Source organism: Falco rusticolus, chromosome 4 (genome assembly GCF_015220075.1).
Source record: "Falco rusticolus isolate bFalRus1 chromosome 4, bFalRus1.pri, whole genome shotgun sequence".
Lineage (NCBI taxonomy): Eukaryota > Metazoa > Chordata > Aves > Falconiformes > Falconidae > Falco > Falco rusticolus.
The window spans coordinates 46,710,920-46,736,518 of record NC_051190.1 but is presented as its reverse complement, the minus strand read 5'-3'; the positions used below and the strand labels follow the sequence as shown (position 1 = coordinate 46,736,518).

The 25,599-nt window shown below is 50.5% G+C and overlaps 1 protein-coding gene and 1 long non-coding RNA gene across 2 annotated transcripts; one reads left to right on the top strand and one right to left on the bottom strand.

The window, feature by feature from the left end:
* Positions 1-25,417, bottom strand: LOC119146571 (excitatory amino acid transporter 5-like). Its single transcript, XM_037384480.1, has 11 exons — positions 24,681-25,417; positions 22,381-22,460; positions 20,229-20,441; positions 19,433-19,475; positions 18,922-19,144; positions 16,346-16,445; positions 15,906-16,139; positions 14,353-14,547; positions 13,631-13,765; positions 11,364-11,463; positions 1-11,260 (listed from the first exon to the last, which is right to left on the bottom strand). The coding sequence occupies exons 1-11, from the start codon at positions 24,855-24,857 to the stop codon at positions 11,123-11,125; spliced, it is 1,638 nt and encodes a 545-aa protein (XP_037240377.1). The 5' UTR covers positions 24,858-25,417; the 3' UTR covers positions 1-11,122.
* LOC119146647 lies at positions 15,893-18,913 on the top strand. The gene is made up of 3 exons (XR_005103796.1): positions 15,893-15,999; positions 16,097-16,308; positions 17,111-18,913. It is a non-coding gene; the product is annotated as an uncharacterized LOC119146647 (long non-coding RNA).
* Positions 25,418-25,599: the final 182 nt, after the last annotated feature.

The following is a 25,599-nucleotide window of genomic DNA, read 5'->3' as shown; positions in this document are numbered from 1 at the left end:
TTGTGCAATTTGGAATTTGGTATTTTTTTCAGAAGAATCTGGACTGTGTTCATGAGTAGTTACTCCACTAAAGATTTTGTTACTTGTAGCCTTATTAGAAAGGTGGAATTAAAAGAAGGCGCATGATTTCCTTTTTATTTTTCAGGAAAAAAATGTTGTTCTCTCTGTCTTACGGTGTTCGTCCTGATTAAACCAAAAAGCAAGCCCAGCTACACTATTACTCAGAAATGTCTGTTGAAGACAGCTCTTGGGAAGAAGAAATCCATCGGTCTTCAGGTCAGGCAGGGTACGCTGGTTCCTTTAGGAGGAACCTTCATCTGATGTAGGATAAGGCATCCTGATGTCGTGGCCACAGGGGAGGTTGTGCAAAGTCACCTTTTTAAGAAAGGCTGAGGAAAAGCCATGTCCTCTCAGCTGGAAAGAACCCGTATGCTGCTGTTGGCTCAGAACACTCTGTATTCAAGTCTTAGTCCCTTTTTTCACCCACGCAAATTTTCAAACTTTTGATCAATTGAAATTGGCTCCTCCTGATTTTCAGCAGCTGCCTTGCTGTGTTCTTCAGTCACAGAAATGATCGGTCTCTTTTCAGAGCTGGGCTAGTTATCATACCTTTGAGGTGTTGGTTCTGATTTTTCCCTTAATGACTTACCTGTGAAAAGGGATGTAAAATAAGAAAAAAGTAGTCTCTTGTATATGATAACATGGAATGGATGGCGATGCTCTTTTTTCAAAAGGAAACCAAAAGATTTAGTGCAGACCTGTTAACCCCCACTTGGAGTTTCTGTTTTTTTGCAGAATTCCCAATAAATTCCTGGCTTTAGACTCTTCCCTCACTTGCTCTGTTGTGGGGACTGTTGGGGTGTCACCCCCTTCATTTCCAGAATACTAGGGTAGAAAAAAAATAAGGGGGGGGAGGGGGTGGGGGGAAGGTGTTAAATTGTGCTGATTTCCATCTTACTGGTACATCAGCAAGCAAGGCAGAAAAAAATGTCATCCTGTCTTTGTGTTTTTTCCTGTATCTCCAATCTTTAAAAAGCAACATGGAAAAATATTAATATTGGGAATGTCCTCCTGGGTCACGTTAATGTAAAAAAAACCCAATGAGGGTTTTGTCTCCAGCAGTGGCAGCAAGAGCAGCTATTTAAGGAAAGGACGTTAAGCCTGGCCACCATCCCCTCTTCATTCCCCTCGTGCTTCCCCAGCACACACAGCAGTTGGATGTCAGAGGGGCCCTGCCTGTTCCTCATACCTCTTCTCCTTTTGCTTCTTGGTTTTTGAATCTACTTTACTTTTCCTTACACTGTCTTCTGCTTTCATCACTTGCTGACAGCAGGAGACTGGAAGAAAAAGTGGAACGTTTGGGGTAACTTTTTTACATGTGTGTGTTACCCGTGTGCAGTTGAATGAAGGTGAATAAATAGCAGCGTTCCACTCTTCGCACTGTGACATGTTTTCTTTGTTTATTTCCTTTTAAAGGATTTATGGATAGAAGCAGTGAACTTAGCAAAATGGGAAATCTGAATCTAGTTTGTCAGAACATAAGATCTGTGTTTTAACTGTGACAAATTTTGTTGCAGAAAAAAAATATTTGCCAATAGATTTATTTTTTTTTTTGCCAGAAGTTATTTGTTTGAATTGTGAGCATAGGACATACAGCTTTAAATGTTGAACTTTTCAAAATGGATTGACCTCTCTGCAGAGCTGTAGGTGGAGCACTTACTCTCAAGAATATGTCCTCAAACTAGAAATTACAAGGAAATTCACTGAGTTTAATAAAAATTAGTTTGGGGCTTCCTGTGTAGGTATCAGTGGACCTCTTAATCTTACTTTAACTGAAATTCTGTTTGAATGTGTTGGAACAGATTCCGCCCCCGAGTGCATGCTGCAGCCAGCGTAGCATTCAGCCCGTGTGTGCTACAAAGAAAGATGATAAAGGAGAGAGCAAAGCAGCAATGGGCTTAGGAGCACTGTTGAGTCAGCATAAACGGTGCTGAGCTGCTTCCTTCTCGTAGACTTCGGTAGGCTCCAGCTCAGGGATCAGGGAAGGAGCGTGCGCTCGCGCTTGTGGGATTTCCAGGCTGCATTGCAGGTGCAGCCATGGTAAGTAAGCGTGCGTGCTTCTCTAGAGTCATGGCACAAACAGTTACGGTCTCGATCTAACCAGACTTCCAAAATTTGGGATGAAACGTTTTTGTGACCATACATCCTACTTCACCTTTCTGTCCCAGATGGTTCCTGCTGCTTTGCATCTTCCAAGAGACGCAGTACACGTACACGTGTATCCCTGTGCGTGCATGTGTGTATGACAACGTATGTAGACTCTATTTATAGATACTTTGTTTAGAATCCATGTGTATCTGTTAATTGTCTGTATTAGCATTGTGTGTCTGCTGTGTTGCGCATATATGCTATTCCACATGCCTACACAGTATGGAAGTAATTAATACAAAGATGGATATCCTTAAAAATCTAAGTTTTATATAAAACTTTATAAGGTATTGTTAAAAACAGTACAGTAATATGATGAGCAAGCTATGGAAGTTTAAGAAAATTAATCTCCCGCTGGATGAAAATTTAACATCCAAATTTTTATCAAGTTTCTCTTGAAATAACTCTAGAAAATGGCCACATCTATATATTATATCTTAATATTTCTCAGCAGTGGTCCTGAAATGCACAATATCACTGCTTTTCAGGGAGCACCTCCCATTCGTTTCTCCCTGTGACACAAAATGCCATCACTTCTTTGGCAGTCGGTGACTTGTGAAATAATTTTCCTTTTGGTTTAAGCCACCTTTACTACTTTTTTTTTTTTTTTTCACCCCTTTCTGTTTTGACCATATTTCATGGGCCTTAATATTTTAATCCTTTCTTACTGCAGGAGTGGAGGAAGGAAGACAATTCAGCTTCGAGAAGGACTGTGATTCTAGTGAAATGGCAGTGACTGACGGCGTATGCCATGGCACACAGCTTGGTTGCCTGGGGTGCATCCCCAGGCCCTACTCCCTCCACCCCTATCACTGGATTCCAGGACAGACATCCTGGCTGCTTGTGCTAGCTTAGGTAAAACACATGGAAGCCTTGCCCAAGTGTCTTAAGTGCTTCTTTTCTGCAACAAGGCAAAGTTAAGGTTTGAGCTGCGACACATTTTGATGTCTTTGTCTCGGTCAGTCACTCAGCTAGCTCGTAAGGATTTGCACCGGTTGTTTTATCGCAGCATCTCCAGTGCTGTGATAGTTCCTAGGGAGCGTTCTGCCCGTCCTTATTTGCGTTCTGTGTTATTTACACGCAGTAATTCTCAAAGGCAGTGCAAGAGATGCAGGGCGAGGTGGAGTCTTGTTCTGAACCTTTGTGCTTTCCCCTTGGTCTGGGTGTACAGCATGCTCAGCTGGGCATGTTGGAGCCTCGCGTGCTGTTGGACTGCCGGTGGCCTTGAGGGAGGAATGTTTGCCCTGAATTTGGCCTCTCCACGTTCATAAAAAAAAAAAAAAAAAAAAGTACTGACCTTACAGAAGAACAGCTCTAATATCCGCTGCATGGAATCTGATTTCCCAAGATACACGCTGGGTTTGGGTAAGGGAATAATGCAAGCTGGCCATATCCAGGAAAGAACAAAAAGGGAAAAGGACAAGGTTGAGGTTTTTTTGTTGAATTAGTGAGATTAAGCAGCCTGACGTAATTTGTGAAACAGCTTTGCAGAGAGTAACTCAGTGACGGTCTCGTAGCTGCTGGGTGTTAAATGCGGCAGACGGAGGGTGTCTGTGTAGGAGCATTAGCAGCAGCGCTCCGTGTCGGTGTGGGGCAGCGAGCTGTTCCAGTGGGAAATCCAAGTCATTTCACTTGTTTGCTCCGTGGGGCAAGTGGGCAGCGTCTAAATTGTAAGTAAACATTTCATTGTCCAGATCAAAGGAGGAAAAGATCTGTGTTGCCCTAACAAGAATGAGGATGACAGGGTTTTGCTCAGAAGCGTTTGGCTTTTGTAGTAGATGTGCTAGAATGGGATCATCTCGCCTGCTGGCCAGTGCTGCTGCAGCTGCTGCTGCTGCTGGAGCTGTGCTGTCAGCTGGGCTTCTTGTTGGAGCTAGCTGAACGAGAAATTCCTTCCAGTGGCCACACTTCCGTACTGTTGGCACTCATATCTGTGCAAAAGCTTAATAGATTATGAAGATGATGCGATACAGCTTCAGAAATGTTTTTGTTGTGAGAGAATTTTAGATACTGAAGTCCTAAAAACAAAACAAAACAAAAAAACAATAATTCTACGCTATTGTAGATGTAAGTGAGACTCCAAAGGTGAATTCTGGATATCGCTTTAGGTCATGGTGTAGCTATAAATGCTCTCAATTTCCAGCATCTTACACCAGCCCTCCACGATCATCTGATTTGTACTGGTAAAACTGTTGGTAGGATTTACTTAAACTGGCAGCACAGGAGGGGGGAAGCTCAGAGTGGCCAGTTAGTGATTTCTCTCACTTCCAAACAGGCTGGAGCAGGAGAGAAGCTGCTTGGATGTCTCGCTCCCAGGTGCGGTGTGCGAAGGGCTCACGTGGGAACAGGTAGAAGGGCTCAAGCCTTTTGCTGTGCTGGTAGTTTTCAACAGAGCCATCCTGCTTTTCTCATTCTGACAACGAACCGGTTGAGTGGTTTGGTGGATTTCTAGCTGGGGACTGGAAGCGAGTGTGACATGTAAGTGGAGGCTATAGCGAAATGAATCATGCACACAGAGAAACCTGTTGAACAGGCAAAATTTTCAACTTCGAACAGCTTAGCACCTCTCTAGAGTAAAGTTAGTGATGGCATCGCAGTGGTAACAGGCACGGTTTGCTGTCCAGAGCCAGCCAGGGGGTTGGGGTGCTCATCACCGAATTAATGTCCTTGTCAGAATTGCCTCTGTAAGACTGGCTTGGAGCAGCGTGTTCCTGATGGAGTTGCAGATGAAAACCAGAGGCTGTCCCTTGGGTGGGGGGCGCAGGGGCTCGTGTAGCTGATGGAGCACCTTGCTGTGGGTGCTGCCAGGGAGCGTCGGGCATTCATCCAGCCCCTGTGGCCAGAGACCTGCTGAGCCGAGGCAGTTCTGTCTGTCCATGACTCCTCGTAGCTGTGTCAGCGGAGGCACCTAAGCCTGAATTCTTCATTACAAAACAGGGTGTCGTTACGAGACCGGTTTTCTTTGTTGGGGCACCAGGGTGCCGGTGTGTCTTGTCCCCAGCCACAGCCTCGTTCAGAGGAGCTGGAATTACGTGGATGCAGGGGCAGCGGTGGATGTCCTCGGTGGGTTGGAAGGCAGCTGCAGTCCTCCTCAGGCTTTCCGATTTGTTGTTGGGTTGGTTTTTTTCCACTCTTCCTCCTGAATGTGGTTTTTTTATTGCTATTTGAGTACTTTGAAGTCCGATGGCTATCACAGTTACTCTCTTTGTATGATGATGGTGAGTGGTAGTTGTATATCCAGCTGTCAGGGCATTCCAGACACCTTTCTGTCGGTGCTTTTCTTAAAATAAAAACATTTTCTACAGGGCTGTAAAGTCTACGCCATTCAAATTCCTCACTGAGCTGCACCTTGTTACACTAGCAAGAACGTATAGAAGCTCTCAGAAAATTCAGAACGTCAAACAGGCGTGAGCTTTGTTCTTCAGATTGCACTACTACTTAAAGAAATGGTCAAACTTTTACATATCTTTGTAAAATAAGGCTGCTGCTGTGTACTTTGCTTCCATTTTCATTAGACCCCTTTCTCAGCTTCCAGAAGTTGATGCTGTAGTTTGGAAGGCCAGGACTGTAGAGCCTAAGATTTAAGGGGGGTGGGGTAGGTGTCAACATTTTTATTACAAACAGAACCCATGCAAATGAAGAAATAATCAAAGTTAGGAACATACCGCTTGTAAATTAGGGAAGGTAGAACTTACTAGCTTGCGTAACTGAAATGCTGAGCCCTTGCATTGTGCATTTTGAGTATTCTACGTGTTCATAGACTAGTTTTGTTATTTTGGTTTGCCTTTTACTTTGCATCACTCTTAATTCCATTCTAGAGAACTTTGGTTCAGTAAGGAGTTTAATACGCTTAAGTCAGTGACACCTAAGAGCTGCAAGCAAAGGGATAATGAAAGCATATACCTTGTTTTTTATTCTGGGGTTAGAGTACAGGACAGTAGTTTTCATTTTACACCAGTGAATTTGAATAGTAAAGTAATGATGCTAGGCTCTTACCATCTTTTTACTTTTTCTACCAGAGTCTCCTTATGTAGCATAAGACAAGCTACTCGATTCTTCTGATTTTACTCCTCTTCTGACCCGTTAGGTACCATCATCTGATTTTTTTAATCCCTATCTTTCAGAGTACGTGTGTGGGTTAATTGTTACAGTCTCTTCTAGCACTTTGAACTTAATATTTTAGTTGCATAATGTTTGGTCATTAGAATAACACAGTTATCCAGGTTATCCCTGTCTGCTAAGCCAGTGTATCCAACACTAAATAGCTAGTCGTACACACCCTGTTCCCAGCCTAGGTCTAGAGGCACGGGGAGCAACTGCATCTTGTGTTTTCTCCAGTAACATAATTTTTCCTAGCTGTCTCCCCAGATGGAGAGCAGCACATTGCAGCCCGGTTGTGTTGGTCTTGCTAGTGCACTTGATATTCCTTGTGGGGATGTGCTAAAGAAAAATAGTCAGGAGCCCAGAGCTCTTGCTTGTGTATTGGGAGGTGAGAAAAAAGTTCTTGGGAGGACACCTCTTCTGGTGGGACTCGGGGAAGAGCTGTGTGTTTGGATGCACTGAGGACGGGATGGGGAAAGGAGGAGGGGATTTAGTTGGTTTGTGTCTGCCTGTTTACAGGGTTCTTGTATGTTTCTCTGGTTGTTTTATATATTTTTATATTTATATTTATATATGGGTGGGGGGGTGGGGTGTGTGTGCACCTTTCTCTGTACATCTGGTCTGGTGCTGTAGAGAGGCAAGAACTGGCAGACTGAAAATGCCCCAGTACAGCGAGGAGCTTGTGGTGTTCAGCCTTGAGCAGCGTGACTCAGCTGGTTATTTCTGTTGCCTGATGCCTAGCTGTGTCACAACTGTGAGACTTAATTTGGCTCCTGCTTACTGAGCTGCTGCTTTTGCTAGATCATAAGGGGAAAGGGAGGTTTTGCGATTGCAGATTTGGAAGGTGAAATTATGCAGGTCCCTAGGTGAACCAAGTGTCTTACCTGTTCTCTGCATGTATTTTTTGTATCTGGTTGAAAAAGCAAGGGCGTTGAATGAGTGCAAAGAGATCTCTGCTTTTGTAAATCTAGTTATGCACAAGTGAGTAGTTGTTACTTGCAGAGGATATGTACAAATGTTTTATTTCCTACTGAAGAGTTCACGTATTGGAAATGAAAATTGGTGCTCAGGTTGCAAGAAAACACAATCTTGAAGAGCAGGTAATAACTGAATAATAGATGACTGGATGCAGGCATCCTCTTGGGAAGAATCACCGAGATATAAGCAGCAGAAACTAACAATTAAAGGTCAGGATTGGTGTTCTGTTGGCATGAGGAGGAGAATGATGAGGAATTTAGCCTGCCTACAGCTGTGAGATCAGCAGCGGATGTCTGCTGGGCTGTAAGTGCAAAGAGCATTCGTTCTGCCTGTCTCCAACAATTGCAGCCTATCGAAGCAAATAACTGTTGGAGGGTTTGGCGTTTGGAGGATGGACAAAAAGACAGCAAAATGGAGTTAAGATGTGGAAAGACAGTATACTGAAGGGGGGGGTTGTGATACTGCTGTTATTAATACTTTAGCATGAGAGTGTGGTTTAAGGTGATGCTTTGCAGATGATTGAAGACTTCAGGAGTATTGAAAGGGAAGCAAGGAGAATGGCCAGATACCCATTTTGTTGTGGTTCCGCTCAAGGAAGGACAGTGAGTAGAAGATCTCTGAGGTGAGATGGCCAGGTAAGTGAAGCAGCGAGTTTTGGATTGGGTGTAATGTTTCAACCCTGTCATTCTTTCCTCTCTGTGTCAAGCTATGGTTTGGGTAGTCCGTGTCTCAAAATCAAAGCCAAAATCTGGTCTTGCAGAGTTTGAAGGCTCAGCATTCTAAAAATAAATACCTCTGCTCAGACATGTATTTTAGAGTGGGATTCATCCTCTGGACTCAAGCAATTAAAAATCTTGGCGCCCAGTCCAAGCCCATCAGTAAGAGACTTCAGAAGACAATTCAATGTATGAGATTTACTCTGGTGGAGGTGCCTGTCTCTCACTGCTGACCACAGGGGACTTCACTTGTGTATGTTAAATGAGACGCATAACTTCTAGAAAACCAAGGTAAGTGTACATTGCACGCCTGGCGCCAGGACATCTGCGCTTGCACAAGACTAGCTGACTCCTGACACGGATTTTGGAGCATCTCACCCAGGGATGTTACAGCATCCTTCCCATGCTGAACACCTGGGCGGTTTGCACATGGAGAATGTCAAAACACGGTGAGATGCAACATGGTACAGAATTGCCCAGACTTGTTAAGAGCCAAGCTAATGAGTCCGTCAGACACCTCTGCGCTGTGTTTGGCGCTTAGCTGAGGAGTAATGCGCTCTGCTGGGTGCTCTGCACGGTGGTGGTATGTCTCGACAGGAATCCTGAGTGCCCAGCAAAGCTGCAGATGCATTTGAACGCTAGATAAAGAATTTCTAAAGTAGAGCCGAACGTTTGTTGTGAACGGGTTGCAAATGATGCTGTGAACGCGGGCATTCCCGTGCCGTGTCTTATTTTGCTGTCGTCCCACTGCAACTTCAGTGGGATCTACTGAGTTGGGTGGCAGTGGGGAGGAAGCACCTGCCTGCAGTAAGGGCTGAAACGGTTTATTCTAGAATGTTTTAGCATCACAGCAGACAAAATGAGAAGTTCCTTAAGGAAATAAGTATGTACAGTGAATCATAAGAGAAGAGGCAATGACAGACAACTCCCAGCACACATTCAGTAGGGAGCCATTTAGTGTAGGTTACATACTGCTAATTTAAAGAAGAAAAAAAAAAAAAAAAAAAAAGGTAGTTAAGCCATATATATCACTTAGAGCTGCTTTGGAAGTCTGACTTTACAGAGTAACCTGGTGTTTTAATAGATTTAAATAAAGACTTTGAAAACTTCTTGTGGAATGGAATTTTCAAAAAGTTATTCTAGAAAACTTGCACGGAGTAATTTTGCCACGGCTAGTATTTTAAATTAAAAATTGGTAGGTTTGGGCCTTTTTTCACATGTTGTTTTGATTTTATTTTGCCACGTGCTACAATACAGTTGTTTTGTTCTTTTTTTTCAGTTTCAATAAAACACAAACCGAGGTACTTTTTTAATCTGAAAAAAAGGAAGGTAGCAGTGCGCTCTACTGACTGTATAGCTCTTCAGATGTTGCTGTGCTACACTGTACTATGGTTTATACATCCTAAAAAAGATGTACAAATCGTATTAAAGTGAAAATCCCTGATCAAAACTTACCACTTGTAGAAATTCAGATATGTAAAAATAATTCGTGCTCTGGAAGACATCTCGTAGCACAGAAAAGAACACGTTCTTGAAGATCAAGGCAACTTAAAACCTGGACTGCAGAAACACGCTGGTGTCTCCTGCAGGAGGCAAACCCTCGGGCTCAGGGGTCAGTTTGCTGCAAATTCATTTAAGTTTAGTGTTTATGCGGAGCCACATCCTCAAGTTCCACCAAAACCACTGGGGAAATGTCATTCCCTCATCAAAGCTCGTATGGCTAAACAGGTGGGTTTTCTGCCAGGCGTTGGGAGGTACTATGATAAACCCCATCATAAACCATTGGGGCGGGAGGGATGAGCTGGGATGCTGCAGGGAGCTTGTCTCTTAAAATGCGGTTGGTTATATTTCTTTTTTGCAATATCATAACTGCACCTGTTGAAGAATAGTTGGATGCTGATGGTTAAGAAGGTATCAAAAAACCCAGGAGGGAAGGATAAGAAAGGTCAAAGTTAGCAGCGGTACCTGCCGCTTACCTTGGCCGTGATTCTGATTTTTTGAAGGCTTTTGGAAGTGAATGGAAGACTACTCGTTTTTGTGCAAAAGCTGGTTTATGATATTTAACAACTTCTGCTTTTCATTTGGCAAAAGTGGAATTACCTTTTCTTCTGAGTTAGAAGATATTTTAAAACCTCCGGCTCCAGCATGAAAGGATCATGCACAGGAAATTTTTTTCTTTATGTGCAATTGGAGAGTAGTTAAATGATGTTAGTGGGAGTTTTAAGCTGCTTCCACGAGTCCTAATGCTGCGGCAGTAAAGACAAAGCAGGAGGGACAAAAGGGATGAGATGGCATTTTGAGAGAGAAATTAATCCAGTGACATGAATTGTTGGGACAAAAGGCTTTTGTGGAGAAAGCTGCCCTGGGAAGCCTGGATTTTAAGGCTGTAATTGGAATTTTAACTTGGGGACAGATCCTTAGCTGGGGAAAATCTCCACTGTTGCAATTGGGCCAGGTCAATTAGTTTCAGTGTAATCAGAGGGCCAGTAAAAACCCGCGTGCAGCTGGTCCTTCCACCCCTGCGGGTACAGTGGCTCTCGCTGTCTGCGCCGGGAGACGAAGACTTGGACCAGCTGTGCCGGCTTTGTGGAATGGCTGGAAAAGCCAGTTCTGTCCAACCTGAACTTTGAGCTCTAGAGAAAACGTCGCTTAATTTTAGTTTTTAGATGAGAACCTAGTAATAATAAAAAAAGCAAGTATCTTCTTTTTTAAAATCTATAATAAAGAAAGTGGAACCTTACGGAGTGCAGCCTGGCCAGCAGATAGGGGCTGCTGACCTAAGGTGTCAGATTTTGTCCCATCTCTACCGCTTTCTCATCTCGTCCAGTTTTCCAGTACCTGCTCAGCTCCCTAACCTTTGAGAAGAACGGAGCTTGAAGAAACGTGAGGCATAAAGCCCTCAGCTCCCTGCCAGGGCAGCTGGGTCCTCGGCTGCGGGGAGGAGCTGGTCCCTTCCCCCTGCACACAGGGGCTCCTCGGGGGCGTCCTGGCACGTCCCACGGTCTGCAAAGGATGGAGAGGGGTTTTCCATTCTTTATGCCAAGTAAGGCCTTTATCTTGCAGAGCAATGTCAGCGTTTAGCACCAAGATCCCGTTCCCGGGAGCAGGACCGGTGTGACCTACACCTGACAGATGTTGTACTGAGCTCCTGTCTGATCAAACAAACTTTCTTCGATCATCTCGATCACATTGTCTTTGGGATGCAGATGGGAGCTCTCTGCCGAAGGAGACTTGTCCGTCTTGCTTACTGTATCCTGCTGCAAAAAGAAAAAAGTAGTTTTAATTTCTTAAGCGAGCCTGTGTGGGGTGTCTGTGCAGTCCTTCTGTGTTCCCCTGCTCCCCCGGACAAGCTGTACGTACCGTGGGGGTCTTCGGGGCAAAGTCTTTCTCGCAGACGTGTGCTATGATGCCAGCAGCCAGAGCATCACCGAGGACGTTGGTCATAGTTCGGAATCGATCCCTGGAGAAGAGAGAGCTGTGAGGATGCAGTTGGTGGCCACGGCTGACGCGCCCAGGATCTTTTATGGCTTTGAAATACGTCATAGAATTGTGGCTTGGGTTGGAAGGGGCCTGGAAGCCCACCAGTTTCAGCCCCCTGCCATGGGCAGGGACACCCCCCACCAGCCCAGGTTGCTCCCAGCCCCATCCAACCTGGCCTTGGGCACTGCCAGGGATGGGGCACCCCCAGCTGCTCTGGGCAGCCTGCGACAGCATCTCACCCCCCTCACAGTGACAATTCTCTCCCTAATATCTCCTCTAAATCGACCTTCTTTTAGTTTAAAGCCATTCCCCCTTGTCAACCTTTATCCCTAATGTCTCAGCCACTGGTTTTGCGAAGGGCAGGTGGAGGTGGCTGCGTTATTGCTCCTGCAGTGCGGAGGGACAGCGGCACGTGCGATGGCTGCAGGGCCGGGTACCACGGGGCGCCTTCTCAGTGCATAGACCTGCCTCTTCTACCTCCCAAACTGATGCTGGTGTCATTTTTGCTCAGCGTGGGGATGAGCTGCCGCACCAACTCGTAAAACTCTTTGATAAGCTCTTGCTGGCGCAGCTGCAGCACCACCGTTGGCCCCCGGCACAGGGATGCCAGTGGCGTGGGTGCCCCGTGGTGATCGCCGATGGAGCTGACCCTGTGCTCTGATGTTACAGCTCTCCCCTGGGAAGTTAAGCTTCCTTTTATATGGAAGAAAGAGAAAAGCAGCCGGGACGCTCGCCGTTTCTCTGCCCAGAGTGGCTGTGAAGTGCCAGCCAGCCCCCCACATCTCAGCTATGGAGAACTCGGTGTTTACTCCGGTTTTTCACCAAGCTGATTTGCTTTGTTTTTATCCTAGTACTTCAAAACGGCAAATTTCCATCTGTCTGGCTTCTCTTTGTCGGTGACAAACGTAACGAACCATCCGTTTCTATCTCAAGATCAATCTGGTCTTCATCCAGCAAGATGAAGATGGTCTGCTTGGAAGGTAGGCTTCCTCCGTGTTGGATGCAGTCCTTGGAAAATGTCATCCTTGCTTTTAGAAACTCCGGCAATGTTTTATTTCTGGTGGCATATGGGTTTAAGAGAGAAGTTGCTTATTAAATGCAGGAGGGGGGTTTTGCTACATCTGTTCAGGAGCTGCCTGATTTTCTGCTCTGATCTGGTGTGCAACCATCTTGAACTTTACCTTGTTACTGTTTTGACATGACATCTGTTCCTCTCCCCTTTCTATTTTTTAATTGTGAAAACGCCAGTGTTTCAGAACTGGAAACAGCAAACTGGGTGAGCACGTATTATAAATAATTAGCAGTGGTTTATGGTTTATCATTGGTTTCTCTGATTTGTTTTCTTTTTCTTAGAGATTGTTTTCTTAAACACTTGCCTGTTTCCACCCCTTTGGTTGCTCTCGTGTGGTGGTAGCATCTTTCTGGCTAAATTTTAATTTCTTCGTTCTGTGAAGCCAGATACCTTTCCCCCTGCCTTACCTAATGTGTTCCTCTTCCAGGAATAATATTCCACCAAAACAAGTACTGTACCGTCCACTTGGCTTTGGCTTTTGTGGAGTCCATCCTCCTTTGCTGACAGAGTGGACCAGAGCTTGGAGAAGACCAGGACTGGAGGTATTTTTAGGGAATACGCTAATGAGCAGCCTTGCATAGTAATGCTTCGGGAAAAGACCAGGCGCCTACTTTCCTCCTTTTCTACCACTCGCTATGGAGGAAAGCAGCGTTCTTTTGATTTCTCAAAAATATAAACATCTCTTAGGTTTTGTTACTTGTTTGAGACCTCCAACAAAGATGTGTTGTACAGTTGGATAGGAATTTAGATGAAAGATCAGGACAAGCCGGGATTTTAGACTGGGGACCGACCTTGAGAGGGTGGCTGAACGCCATTGCCACATCCAGCCCGTACGAGGCACCGGGCAGCACCCTGGGACAGAAGCACCTCGGGGCAAACACTCCTCCAGGAGATGTAGTTATCAGGGGCTATTTCAAGAAAATAATTGGAAAATGAAGAAAGACTCTCACACTCGGCTCCTGGCCTGGTTCTGTGACCCCTCGGTCTCCGTTTGCCCCCGTGAGAGCTGCTTCGGACGTGTCATCACGAAGCGGTGCTGAGCACCTGCCCGTACCTGCCTCCCGAGAACACTTACAGCGCCCAGTCCACTGCGATGATGAGGGTGATGTCATCAGTCGGCAGCCCCACAGAAGTGAGCACGATGACCATCGTCACGAGTCCGGACTGGGGGATGCCGGCCGCCCCTATGCTTGCTGCTGTTGCCGTTATGCTGCAAAGTGGAGGCAGCCACACAGTTATTTTTTTTTTAAAGAGAAAAAGAAAAAAAAAAAAAAAGCACGTTTGCATGGCAAAGTTATTCCTGTATGGAAGGATTGGACCTGGCTGCCTCCACCTTCCAGCTCCCTGTTGCTTGTCCCACTGTGCACCGTGGCCGATGGCTTGCGGCAGGTACCTGGCACCAGGCTTACTTATTTTCACCTAGAGAGCTGCTTTATTTTCCTGTTTATAAAACGATATTACATGCCTGGAGGGGAGTAAATTAAACCTGCAGAAACCCTCTGTGCTAGGATCATCCACCCCGCTGCAGGTGCTGACCCGCTCTAGCCGTGCCATCAGCTCCCAGTTGGCTTTTGCCTATGGGCCAAGCCTTTGATCCTGTGCAGCCTGTCTGGGTGTAGAGCCCGAGCCCTCCCTGGTGCTCAGCACGGGGGCTGGGGGGTGCTGCACCTTCCCCTGCACCCCAGCTTTCCAGCCAGGTTTGCAAGATCTGTGCCAAACCGGAGAGGTGTGAGTGATGGTTGTGTCTGTACCTATGACAGAGGGAAATAATTCAGCTGCTGCAAAACCCCCGTTTACCTTATCGTTACAATTTGTCCCAAATCCAAGTCATATTCGTTGACCTGGGCGATAAAGATGGCAGCAACCGCCTCGTACAGCGCAGTGCCGTCCATGTTGATGGTGGCACCCACGGGGAGGACGAAGCGTGCCACGCGCCTGTCGATCCTGTTGTTTTCCAGGAGACACTTCAGGGTGATGGGCAAGGTTGCGGAGCTGCGGAACAAGGAGCGGTCAGTCAATCCCTGCTGCTTGCACCAGGCTTCACGGATGGGAGGCAACGCGATGGTGCAGGGATAGGAGTTCTCCTGCCGGTAAGTGCGGCGGCACCGGTACGGGGGTTGCTGCACCCATCAGTGCTCAGCCGGGTGCTGGACGTGCCTGGCCACGCCGCGCAGTGCCGTGTCTGGATGCCGGGCGTTCAGCGGGCACCACGGGCTCTGCGTGGCTCCGTCCCCCACAGCCCCTCCAGTGTTGGGGTCCGGCCAGACCCCTCGTTCCTCTGCTCCGTGGCTGCCCCCCGTGCTTGCACCCCCTGAGCATCTTCTTTCCATCCAGCACAGAGACCTGAGCTGTCACGCAGGAGCCGGGACAAGGACGGGGAGGAAGAAGACCCAGTGGGAGGAAGGAAATGAGTGTGGAGAAGAAGCCGATGGGAGATGGGGACAGCTTTTCCGAAAGGAGCTGGCTGGAGAGCGGGATGCGACTGCCCCTGCCGTGGGGCTGGGCTGGGGGCATAGCTCCCCCCACCCGTGTCGGTGTGGGGCAGAGACCCTGGTGGAGCCGGAGCCCCAAGCTCAGCCCAGAGCAGGCAGGGGCACCCGCAGCGGTGGGTGCCGGGGGAGGTGGGCACCGCCGGGGGAGTTTGTTGGGGTTACATGAAGAACCGACATTGGAGAGGCCAGAAAAACCCTGCGGAGGCAAATGTTTTCTAAGAAAATGTTTTGGTTTGTGTGTGTGTCTCCCAGAAAGGTCCGTAGTTCCTAATGTAAATTTTCTTCATTGTTATAAAGAGTGTTTTTCAAGGAAAATTAAATAGATAAAAATAATCTAAAATTATAAAATCTTACAAAAGTAGACAGCGCTTTTCTTTGGAGGAGCTTGGGGTGCATAGGAGTTGATTTAAGATTTTCAGCAAAGCTTTCGGAAGAGCTTTTGATGTTTTCAACTAAAACCCAGGGTCAACCCCCCTGCATTGTTCTATAAAGCACCTACAACCGTCCTGTTTTGAATTATTGGCAATAAAACTGGCCGCAGCAATCGCAAGAAGCACACAGCCACCGCTGATTTACTTGGGGGGAAAACCCCAGGAGAGGGTGAGCGGAACGGCACTGCGGGCTGGCTGAGTCCAAAGGCACCCTGAGACCCTTCCCCATCCCGCTTCCTACTAAAGCTGGGAGCGATCCCATTTCAAACAGTGCTGGAGCATCATTTTTCTTTGCTGGAGCATCATTTTTCTTTGCATTGCAGCTGTTTTCCCACGGCTTGCCCGGCTGTACACACGGCCGTGCCGCCCTCCACTAACCCAGGTACCTTCCCGGCTGTATCCGCAAATTTCAGCCACGTTTTCATACCTGGAAGATGTAGCTAAGGCGATCAACAAGGCTTGCAGTATCCCCTGAATGAAAGCAAAGGGGTTTTTCTTGGTGATGAGGGTAAAAAGCAGAGGTAAGAGAACGGCTCCGTGGATGAAGAGCCCTGACACTACTGTAATAGTGTATAATCCCAGCTTCTGCCCAATAACCGATGGATCTTCCATCTCCAGGATCTTGCCAGCGATGAGAAATACGATGCCAAAGGGGAAGTACCTGCAAAGAAGAAGCATAAAAAATTACTTTACGAGGTGCAGGAATCATTGCCGTGCTACACGAGGGTCATGACGGTGTTTGGTACCATGTGGTCCAGTCGTGGGCAAACCCACCCAGTGACCACGTTGGACACTTGCAGCCATCAGACCGGCATTACCATTAGATAGAGGTAAGAAAATAACAGAATGAATCAAAACCAGGTTTACCAAACTGCCATTGAGACAATTTTCATAACGGCTTCATTCAGGCACTGGCACACGTTAACCAGCGGGGTTCCTCGCTCACCCATTTTTCCCAGGAGAAGTCCTGCAACCGAGCAGATGGGTTTAGTTACTCACCAGAAGTAGTGTCTGTCATGCCAAGCGTCTCAAGGTTCTGGTGGTCACCCAGTGGGTTTCACAGGGCAAACTCCCAGCAGGTCAGACTTAATACCAATTTCCACATGGTCTTAGAGGTCACAGTAAGTCTCTGCTCCCAGCAAATACAAGCAAATGGCCTTTTCTCAAAAAAAACAACCCACCAAACTGCACAAACTGGCACAAAATTGCCCAGTGTTGAACCACGTTGCTTTGAGGAGCAAGGAGGTTTCCCAGGTACCCACTGAGCAAAAGAAAAATGAGTCTCTGAGCATTTGCCCATCTAGTTTCTAGCCCAGCACCTCTCCTTTCTGTGTGGTCCCATCAACTAAAATTCCTTCTGAAGTACAAGGGTCTGCTTCAGTCTGGGAAGGAAGACAACGGTCAGGAACTTGTCTCATCCCTCTTGTCCCTCTGGGCTGAGGGCTCCTGGAGACCCTTGGCCGGTAGCTGGACCTCGTGGCTTGCACAGGAAAGAGATGAGATAGGGTGACCTTTGTCAGGACTTTGAGAAATGAGGCAAGGCTTGGCGTGTTTAAATCTCAGCTCTCTGGATATTCATCCAGTGTTTTGTGGTCATAACAGCTGGTTTGAAAGGCATCCCTTGTTCTTCAGGTCCTCCAGAGAGCTGCTTTGGAGAAGGTGACCCTAGCAAATGGACAGGGTACTTCAAGGAACTTTTAAGTTTCTGCCCTTTCCTGGATTTCAGAAGCATTGGAGATGGGTGGCGATGCTTGGTGTCAGCCATCGCTGGAGCTGTGGTACCATCCACAGCACGGACACGCCAGGTATCCAGCGCCTGCTGCGTGGACACCTTGGTCTCAGGTCCAGAAAAACTGCCTAATTTTGGAATAGGACACAAACACCCTTTGCTGAGATCTCACCCAGCTTCCACTTGGCCTCCCCTCCTTGCTGCGAGGAGGAGCTGATCCCATCTCCCATGGCACAGGGCTGCATCGCCTGGCCTTCTCTGTCCGTCCCCCTCATTCCCCCCCCCCCCCTTTTCTGCCAGGCAACCCCCACCAATTTGACACCCCCCTGCAGTAAAGCTGCCCCTGGCTGTACTAATGCCCTTGTCCAAGCTGCCCATCCCTGGTGCAGGTGCTGATGCTCTGCTGGTCTGTGGCTTCGTGGAGCTCTGACCCATCCCGTGCAACACCCAGGAAGAGCAGCCGGGTGACCAGGGCTGGCTCGGGTGATCCTGCCACATCCTAACCCAGCGCTGATCCTCACTCCCACGCTGGCAGGGTGCTGGGGTGGAAATCCCAGAGGAGAAAAGCGGCTTCTCCGTGCCTGTTTGGCTGGGCAGGAGGGGGACACGTGTCCGTGAGCAGGAGCTTGGCGCAATCCCTGGGTGTCTGGGTCTGCAGATAGGGTTGGACCCTGGGCCAGGAGTCTGCCATAGCCGTCTCTTTTGTCCATAAGGATCTTTACGTGGATCTGTCTCTTCCCAGTCTCGCTGTGTCCGTCTCCTCCAGGCGCTGGCTGTACCGTGGCCATTAATACTGGCCGCGCTCCGGCCCCGGTGGCAGGCTGGCGCGCTCCGGTGCTGTGCTACCCTCAAATCCCCTAATTGGCTTTTTGGTTCCTTATACACTAAATTCAAGCTCTTTGCCCTCATCTCTTAATCTCCACGTAATCCTGACCCCATGCTCGTCTCATCTCCTCCTACTCTTTCCCATCCTGATTCCTCCCTTCCTTTCTCACTCAGCCTCGCGCCCAGTGTCCTGCCTTACGCTTTGAGTCAGCTCCGAGTTCCTCCTTCCCATGACTTTCTCCCCTTTAAACCTTCTTCCTCCCTCTCCCTCGCACGTGTCCTCTCCATCCAACCTCTGCCCCTTCCCTCCTGAGCCGGCTGCAGAGCACCACAGCCCCGCAGGGTTGCAAGCTGCTCCACGCGGGAGGTTTTCTTACCTTCTCCCGAAAATCCTGTTACAAATTTCCACACGTTTGTGACCACGCACTAATTCTGACCCAGCTTCCACCCGCTGCCTGCCCAGGGAGTTTGGACACTGCCGGGGGGGGGGGGGGGGCTCACGCCTTTTGTAACAAGCTGGGCCACCAGGAAACCTCTGCAGAAGTTACAACTCCCCTCAGCAGACTTCGTAAGAAGGACTCGCCAGCTCAACGTTATGATTTGAAAACCCTCAGGACCTTGGGTGTGAAGGCTCCCATGGAAAATCCAGGAGGAAAACAGCCTCCTCCATGCCCAACCCCTTTTTTGAGCTCCGGTATGGATGGTGCCCTCAAAGGTGCTGGTACAAGCTCCCCGCTGTGCCCCGTTCCCCAGGGACTTGAGCAGTTAGAGCTCCAATAACCTTGTCCCTCAGCATCTCTGCATCGGTGGCCACAGCAGTTGCCCCCCCGTGGCTGAGCACCCCTGCAGGCTGGGGCACAGCGCCGAGCCCCCTCTGCACCGCGGGTACCTATCGTTGCTGAGAAGATGACGATTCCCAAGACGTTCATCTCGTTGTTGGTCCCCGGCAGAGTCCTGTAGGTCATCTCGGGTGGCGGCGTCAGCTCGAGGAACACAGGCCGATGAATTTCAGGGTTTTGGTCGTCGGGTGCAAAGTAAATGAAACTGAGCGATTTCGCTGGGATCTTTGGCAAGACGGGAGACTTCACCACCGGGACAAGAACGGTTCGGTACTGGAAGAAGAGCAAAGCAGCGAGGTCAGGGTCCTGCTGGCAGGGGGCTCCACGCTGCTGTGAACGGTGCTGGTGGTGCTGGGGGTTCAAAGTTTGCTTTTCAGGCGGTACAAGGTGAAAAGAGCAGCACCCTCCCACCCTTGTGTGCCCACCCTGGGGGGAGCAGAAACCTGGGGACAGGCAGGGTGGGGAGGAAGGGGGCTGGGTGTGGGGAAGAGCCCCCAGGTGGGGAGAGCAGCCCCCCGCCCCGGAGCTGAGCTCCATCCCAGCCGCTCACGGTGAACTCACCTGCTGGAATGAAGCTTCAACCAGGTTAGAAGGAAACATGTTCCTGTAAGAGAGCAATGGCGCGGGGGTCAGAGCACGCTGTGAGCCCCCAGGGAGCAGCCTGGGGGGCGCCTTGTGGCGGGGCACAAGGCCAATGGGAGCCCCCTTACAGCCAACAGCAGCTGGGGGGTCTCTGCGAGGCTGGTGGCGAGGAGAGGCTGGGAGGACGATGATGGGCAGGACTGGGAACCAACTGGACTCATGGAAAACCCAAGGCTGGGACAGACATCAGCCCCTTGTGCAGTGCAGGACCCCCTGGAGCAGGATGCTCAGAGCCTTATCCAGTCGCCCCAGTGCCTCCGGACATGGAGATTCTGACCCAGCCCCCGGGGCCGTGCTGCACCCCTTCCCCAGAGAGCTCTTGTCCATCGGCTGCCTTAATCCAGTCCGCAGCCAGCTCCGGCTTGCTTTTCCCTTGCTGGGGGCTGCAGGGCTTGGCACGGCACGGCTGGGGGGGCGGGGGGAGAGCCCCTGACCTTTGCAGGGAATTTTAATCCCTCTGTTCCCTCCTGCTACACCCCGCTTTTCTGGTGGCTCTGGGAGGAAAGCTGGGGGGGTGACAGAGTGGCCAGAGGGACATGTGTGGGGAGAAACACCCCCACACCGCTGGGCTCGGGGCTGCTGGTGCCTGGTCAGCTTGGCCGACGGCTCTCCCATTTCCATCCTGGTGTCTCCTGGGAGCCCAGAGCCTTGTGGGAAGATCTTGGCTGTGAAATGCCATCGTCAGTTTGGCTCCTCGTGAAATCCTGCAACATACCTGATCAAATCCAGTAACGCGTCGGCGGAGCTGAGCACCACTTTCCCCACGGAGTAGTTGTCCTTCTGGGCAGCTGCGCCGGGGTGGATGCTGACCACGAGGATGATCCCAACGGTCACTGCCATGAAGGTGGTCCAAAGGTAGTAGGTGATGGTGATCACCCCCATCTTCCCGCAGGCCTTGGAGTCCATGCTGGCCAGCCCGGACATGAGGCTGCAGCAGAAAAGATTGTGGTCAGCATCTGCTCCCAAAACTGCACAGGGTGCATCTGATGGGGGAAAAGCTCCAAGGTGGGAGAAGTTGCTACAGACATTTTCTTAACCCAAGCTTAAAGGCATCACCAAGCTCTTGCACATACACGTGCCTGTGCCTGCAGGATCTCACGCCCAGGATGGCCTTGGGACCCCCCAGGCTGGACTGCAAAGCGCCCCAAGTCCCTTCTCAAGGTCTGGCCAAGTTTTCTGTTTTCTCCAAAAGATAAGAAGTAAACGTTCTTAGTGGACTTTGATGGTGAAGAACTAGCACTGCCCTTTTTTTGCGTGACACTGTTCTCTTAAGTCTCCGACACCCTGTGCTGCTGCCGTATGTCACTGTGAACGGCAAAGAAAGGTATTAGCAAGGTTTATAGAATCGTGGTGGGGACAGACCCCACTCCCCGGGGAGAGAGCTGCTGGTTCAGACTCCACGTACACATAAGCTTTCCTAAGAAGTAGCCCATAAGCTACTTTTAAACAAAACTGCTCTAAAAATAGGGAGGGTATTACAGGCTGCACCAGCAGGGGTGCTGGTACTGGGGGCAAATGGGACTGCTGGGGGGCTGCAGCGTGCCCCATGTGCCCCCAGCCCCACACCGAGCTCCTGGCTGCTGACTTTCACCGCTCCAGCCCCCGCCCGGGGCTCTGCAGAGCCTGGCCCAGCCTGCTGACAGCATCTGGCGGTGGTCCAACAGCCCCCCGGTGGGACGTGATAGAGATGGGGGCTGAGAGGGTTAATGCCACCCTTGGGGACACACAAGGGACGGGTGGCTGAGGTGGTGGCCTGCCCACAGACCCCCTCCAGCAGCCACATGTCCAGGAGGAGAGAGACCCTGGGAAGCTCAAGAGAGGCCACAAAAGCAACGCGGAGGTGGGTGACACTTTCCAATATGAGGCTTGGGGAGCTCCAGAGGTGAGCCCCGATCTGGACAAATCCTTCCCCACCGTGTGCCCAGTCCCCTCTGGGACGGTGCGTAGAGGGAAGACACCAGTTCACCGTCATTCAGTAATTAAAAGAAGAAAAAAACCTGGTTCAACGTGCAAATCAAATCCTGGGAGCCCTGTGCAAATCCCGCATCCACAGGCGGGAGAGGGGTTGCCTGGGATGAGCCAGCACCACTGAGCTGCGAGAGGCTGAGAGCATCCCGAGAGCCAAGGAAGACCCAGGCAGCAGGGCAGGGGGTGTGAAATCCTGGTGGGGAAAAGAAAGCAGCTCAACAAGGGCTGATGCCAAAAAAGATCAAGTGGGGCCAGGATAGAGCCACTCTGCTCCCAACAATAAAGCAAAGGCAAATGAGACAGCAAGAAATCTCTGAAAAACAATGCAGAAGTGACACGTCCTCAAGGGAATGTAGAGCTAATTGTTTGGGTCTTTATAACGAGCACGTGCCAGCAATTGTTTGAATTATGTAAATCCATATAAGCTTTTCAAGACCTTGCTTAGACTTTCTAGAACTGGACAGGCTCATAAAAGTGGAGTTTGCAAACGCAGACACAAGACTGAGGGGTGCTTGTTGTTTCTACCCAAACTATCTCAAAACGCTCTAAGTAAGGAAATCTGCTTTGCATTTAAACAGCTGCCCATCACCAACTGCCCAGGGATGGTCCCAGCACCGCCAGCTGGCTCAGCCCAAAAAGAAGGGAAACACCCCAGGCAGCGCAGGTGTCTGACCTGGGGGCTGGTGTCTACCAAGTCCAGGTGAGGATTTCCATCGCTGGGAAATCATGGGAAAGAGATGGACACCAAGCCAGGGGATGCTGCTTGGTACCTGGCTGCTGCAGGCCAGGGTTATTCTCACCCCAGGCAGTTGGGGAGTGATCTTCTCCAGGGGGGGTCACAGGGCAATCCCCTGGGTGCGATGGAGACGGTACTTTAGAAGCAGAAGATGATGTCTCACCTGGAGGTGATCAAGGGCAGGATCAGCATCTTCAGCATCCTCATGAGGAGTTCTCCAGGGAAGGAAAAGTACTGCTTCTCCTGCAGGTAGAGCAGAGCTGCTATGTCAGGTGAGAGCTTAGCAGACGCTAATTGCAGTTTAAGGGCTTGAACTTGATAAATTTGCCTTTTTCCCAACCAAACGCAGCTCTGAGCTGGGTTCTGACACGGCAGCCGCTCCTTGAGGCACTCAGAGGTGCCGTTTCTCTGGCTGTCCCTTAACAGGAGCTGGGTCAGGGGTGGGAAATACTGGCCACATGGGGAAACCTGGCTGTGAACCGGGAAGGGCATGTGAGGCTGGTCCCCTCCCAAAAACATCCATGGGGTCCACCACCCTCTAGGCCATGGTCCCCATGGCCCCACGGCTGGCTCCTCCTGAACGCTGTTGCTCTTGTTGAAGAGCAGAGGCTCGACCGCATGTGCAACGGTGCCCTGGTGCCAGCAGCAAACGGTGGAAAAACCTTGTGGCTGCAAATGGCAAAGCCGAGCTCGGGGAGAGGCCAGGGTGTCTGGGGGTGTCCACCCCGTGGCGTCTGCCCACCACTTGCATTCCTCACATGGGTGTGGGGAAGGGCTGCCTGGAGAGAGACCCCCGAAGCCAGGATTCCACAGCCATGGCCAAGGGAAGAGTGAGGAGTCTGCGAGACCAGCAGCCACCTGGCCAGCATCCCTCCCTCCCTTCCTCCACCCATCTCTCAGCAGCAGCCACCATCCTTTTGGCTGCTGAGTTCCTGCCAGGCCTCCATCCACCCACCCCTCGCTCCATCAATCCACCCACGCCTCGCTCCATCAATCCACCCACCCCTCACTCCATCAATCCACCCACCCCTCGCTCCATCAATCCATCCACCCCTCGCTCCATCAATCCGTCCATCCCTCACTCCATCAATCTGTCCACCCCTTGCTCCATCAATTCATCCATCCCTTGCTCCATCAGTCCATCCACCCCTCACTCCATCAATCCATCCATCCACCTGCCCTCCCTCCCCTGCTGCCCCCCAGCCCTTGTGCCGCTGTAGAGGTGCCACATTGCTGAGATGGCCCCAAATTGAGCAGGTACTTTTGGTTACTCCCAAGTAACCAGCCCCACTGGGCTTTAAGGGATGCCAAACTATTGCAACCAGTGCCCCACCGGCTGCCCCTGCACCGAGCCACCCATGTGGCCCACGCACAGCAGCTCCTGTTGGGCACAGCCATGGGATGCCCAGCTAGGGGCAAGGAGCCCCCGATTTGAACAGCATCTCTTTTGTCAGGGGGTGTCTCAGCTTCGTGGCACTTCCCCAGGCAGGAAGGAAAGTGGGGACCGGCTGCTCCACCCCTCGTCTGCGGATTCTGGGACAAAAGGCTCTAACAGAGAAGTGGCTGCTGGGGACCAGGTGCGGGGCTGTGGCAACAGGGCAGGACAGGAGGGGGGCAGAGGACGGGTGAACTCGGTGCATGGCAGGGTGAGGGGCAGGAGCCCCCAGCCTCAAGCCCAGTGTGGGCGGCTGCTGCACTCTTGCAGGTGTGTGCTGGGATGCAGGGAGATTACACCCAGCCTCAATTAAGTAACAAGATCATCCCTGCTGCGGGCAGTGATGCTGAAGTGCGTAATGGAAGTGGCAAAGCTTTGCTAAGTCCTAGCGAGTGACACTGGGATGTTCCAGCGCTGACCGAGCTCTCCCTGAAGCAGCATCTCTCCTCCCGGGCTCAGCCCCGTGGATTTTAGTGCCGTGACGTTTAACAGCACGATGCTCCTAGAAAGTGCTGAGCAAACGCACCTCATTTTCTCCAATGCATTTGTCTCCAAGGTTCCTCAGAGGAAGGTGACCCCTTGGAGCCCCCAGCCTCTCTGCCAGCCACATATTGATTTGCTGGGCCCTCTCCAGAAAGTGGAAACGTTCTTTGGTTGAGCATCTGAGCAGCTGGGGACAGTAACAGCGGGAGCTTACCCCTCACACCCTGCACTGATGTTTGGGTTGGGGGGATTCTGTTACTGAGCATCTAGCAGCCAAGCATCCTTCCCCCCCTTCCCATCCCCACCCCACCTGAAGGCTCCTGGAGCCCCCCACTCCCACCTTTGGCATTTGTTGGCAGTTTTTTGGTAAAAAAAAAAAAAAAGTCAAGGGGAAAAACCTGCCCCGAGAGGTGGTTTTCTTGGGCAGGAGCCTCTGCTTTTGGGGCTGTGCCCATGTGGGTCCTTGATGGTGATGCCTGGCTGGCACCAAGGCTGGTTGCCCCAACCGCCCTGCTCCATCCCCTTGCTCCCATCCCCGTCCTTACCAGCTCCGTCAGCTCCAGCACCCGCAGCAGGAACCCCAGCAGGCACCCGGTGGCAACCGACAGCATCGACAGGGTCAAGAGGCCATTTTTATGCCAGAAAGCCCGTACCCACTTCCAGATGTGCCGGAAGGTGGTGGACAGCGAGTTCAGCAGAGCTCTCCTGACCCGCTCCCACATGGTTGTCCTCAGCTGCCCAGGCGATGCCCCTTGGAGCAGCTCCCGGCGCTCCGCATCGCCCCTGGGTGCTGCCGCGCCGACGGACCCCTGCCCTTTGCCGGGAGCCCAGCGCTCCAGCAACTAATCTCCGGGACCAAAAGCTTCAGGGCAATGTGGGAGCCTTTCCCGTAATGGAAAGTGACGTCTTCAACTGGTTAATCTGTGCTTGGCATCCCGCCTGTGCTGGTTAACCAAACCCTCCCCGGTTAACCCTCCGCCCCCCGGGGCAGGGGCTGTGTGCTGCAGCCTGGGTCAGGGGTTCAGCCCTGGCACCCCCATGCCATCACAGCTGATCCAACAGGATCTGGGTCCTGCCATCAGAGGCTGCCACGGGGTCTGTGCTCCCACCAGTGCTGAGCATCCCCCACTCCTCCCCCACATCCATAAAGGCTTCATGAGGGCAAAGCTTGCAGGGGCAAATCGCTTCCCAAGAAACTGGAGAATCCCCCAAGGTGACCTGCTCATCCCACCAGCCTGAACGTTCCCCCAGGAATATCTGCCCCAGCAGACCTGCCCCCCAGCAGCTTTGTAGGGAAGCTGCCTCGAGGCTGCAGGATGCTGCTGGGACTGATTATTATGTCGATCACCATCGCTGCCCACAATATTTTAGAGTATTTCTGTGACCGGTTTTACTCCGGAGTCTCACTGGGGCAGAAGAGCGGTGCAGGAGGCAGCTGAAGGACGAGGTGGGTCAACACCCAGG

Coding starts and splice junctions, on each gene's coding strand:
- LOC119146571 (XM_037384480.1), bottom strand. CDS start 24,857: ATGTGGGAGCGGGTCAGGAGAGCTCTGCTGAACTCGCTGTCCACCACC. Junction 19,476..20,228: donor GCGTTACTGGATTTGATCAG/GTATGTTGCAGG, acceptor GCTCTCTTACAG/GAACATGTTTCCTTCTAACC. Junction 19,145..19,432: donor TTGAAGCTTCATTCCAGCAG/GTGAGTTCACCG, acceptor CTCTTCTTCCAG/TACCGAACCGTTCTTGTCCC.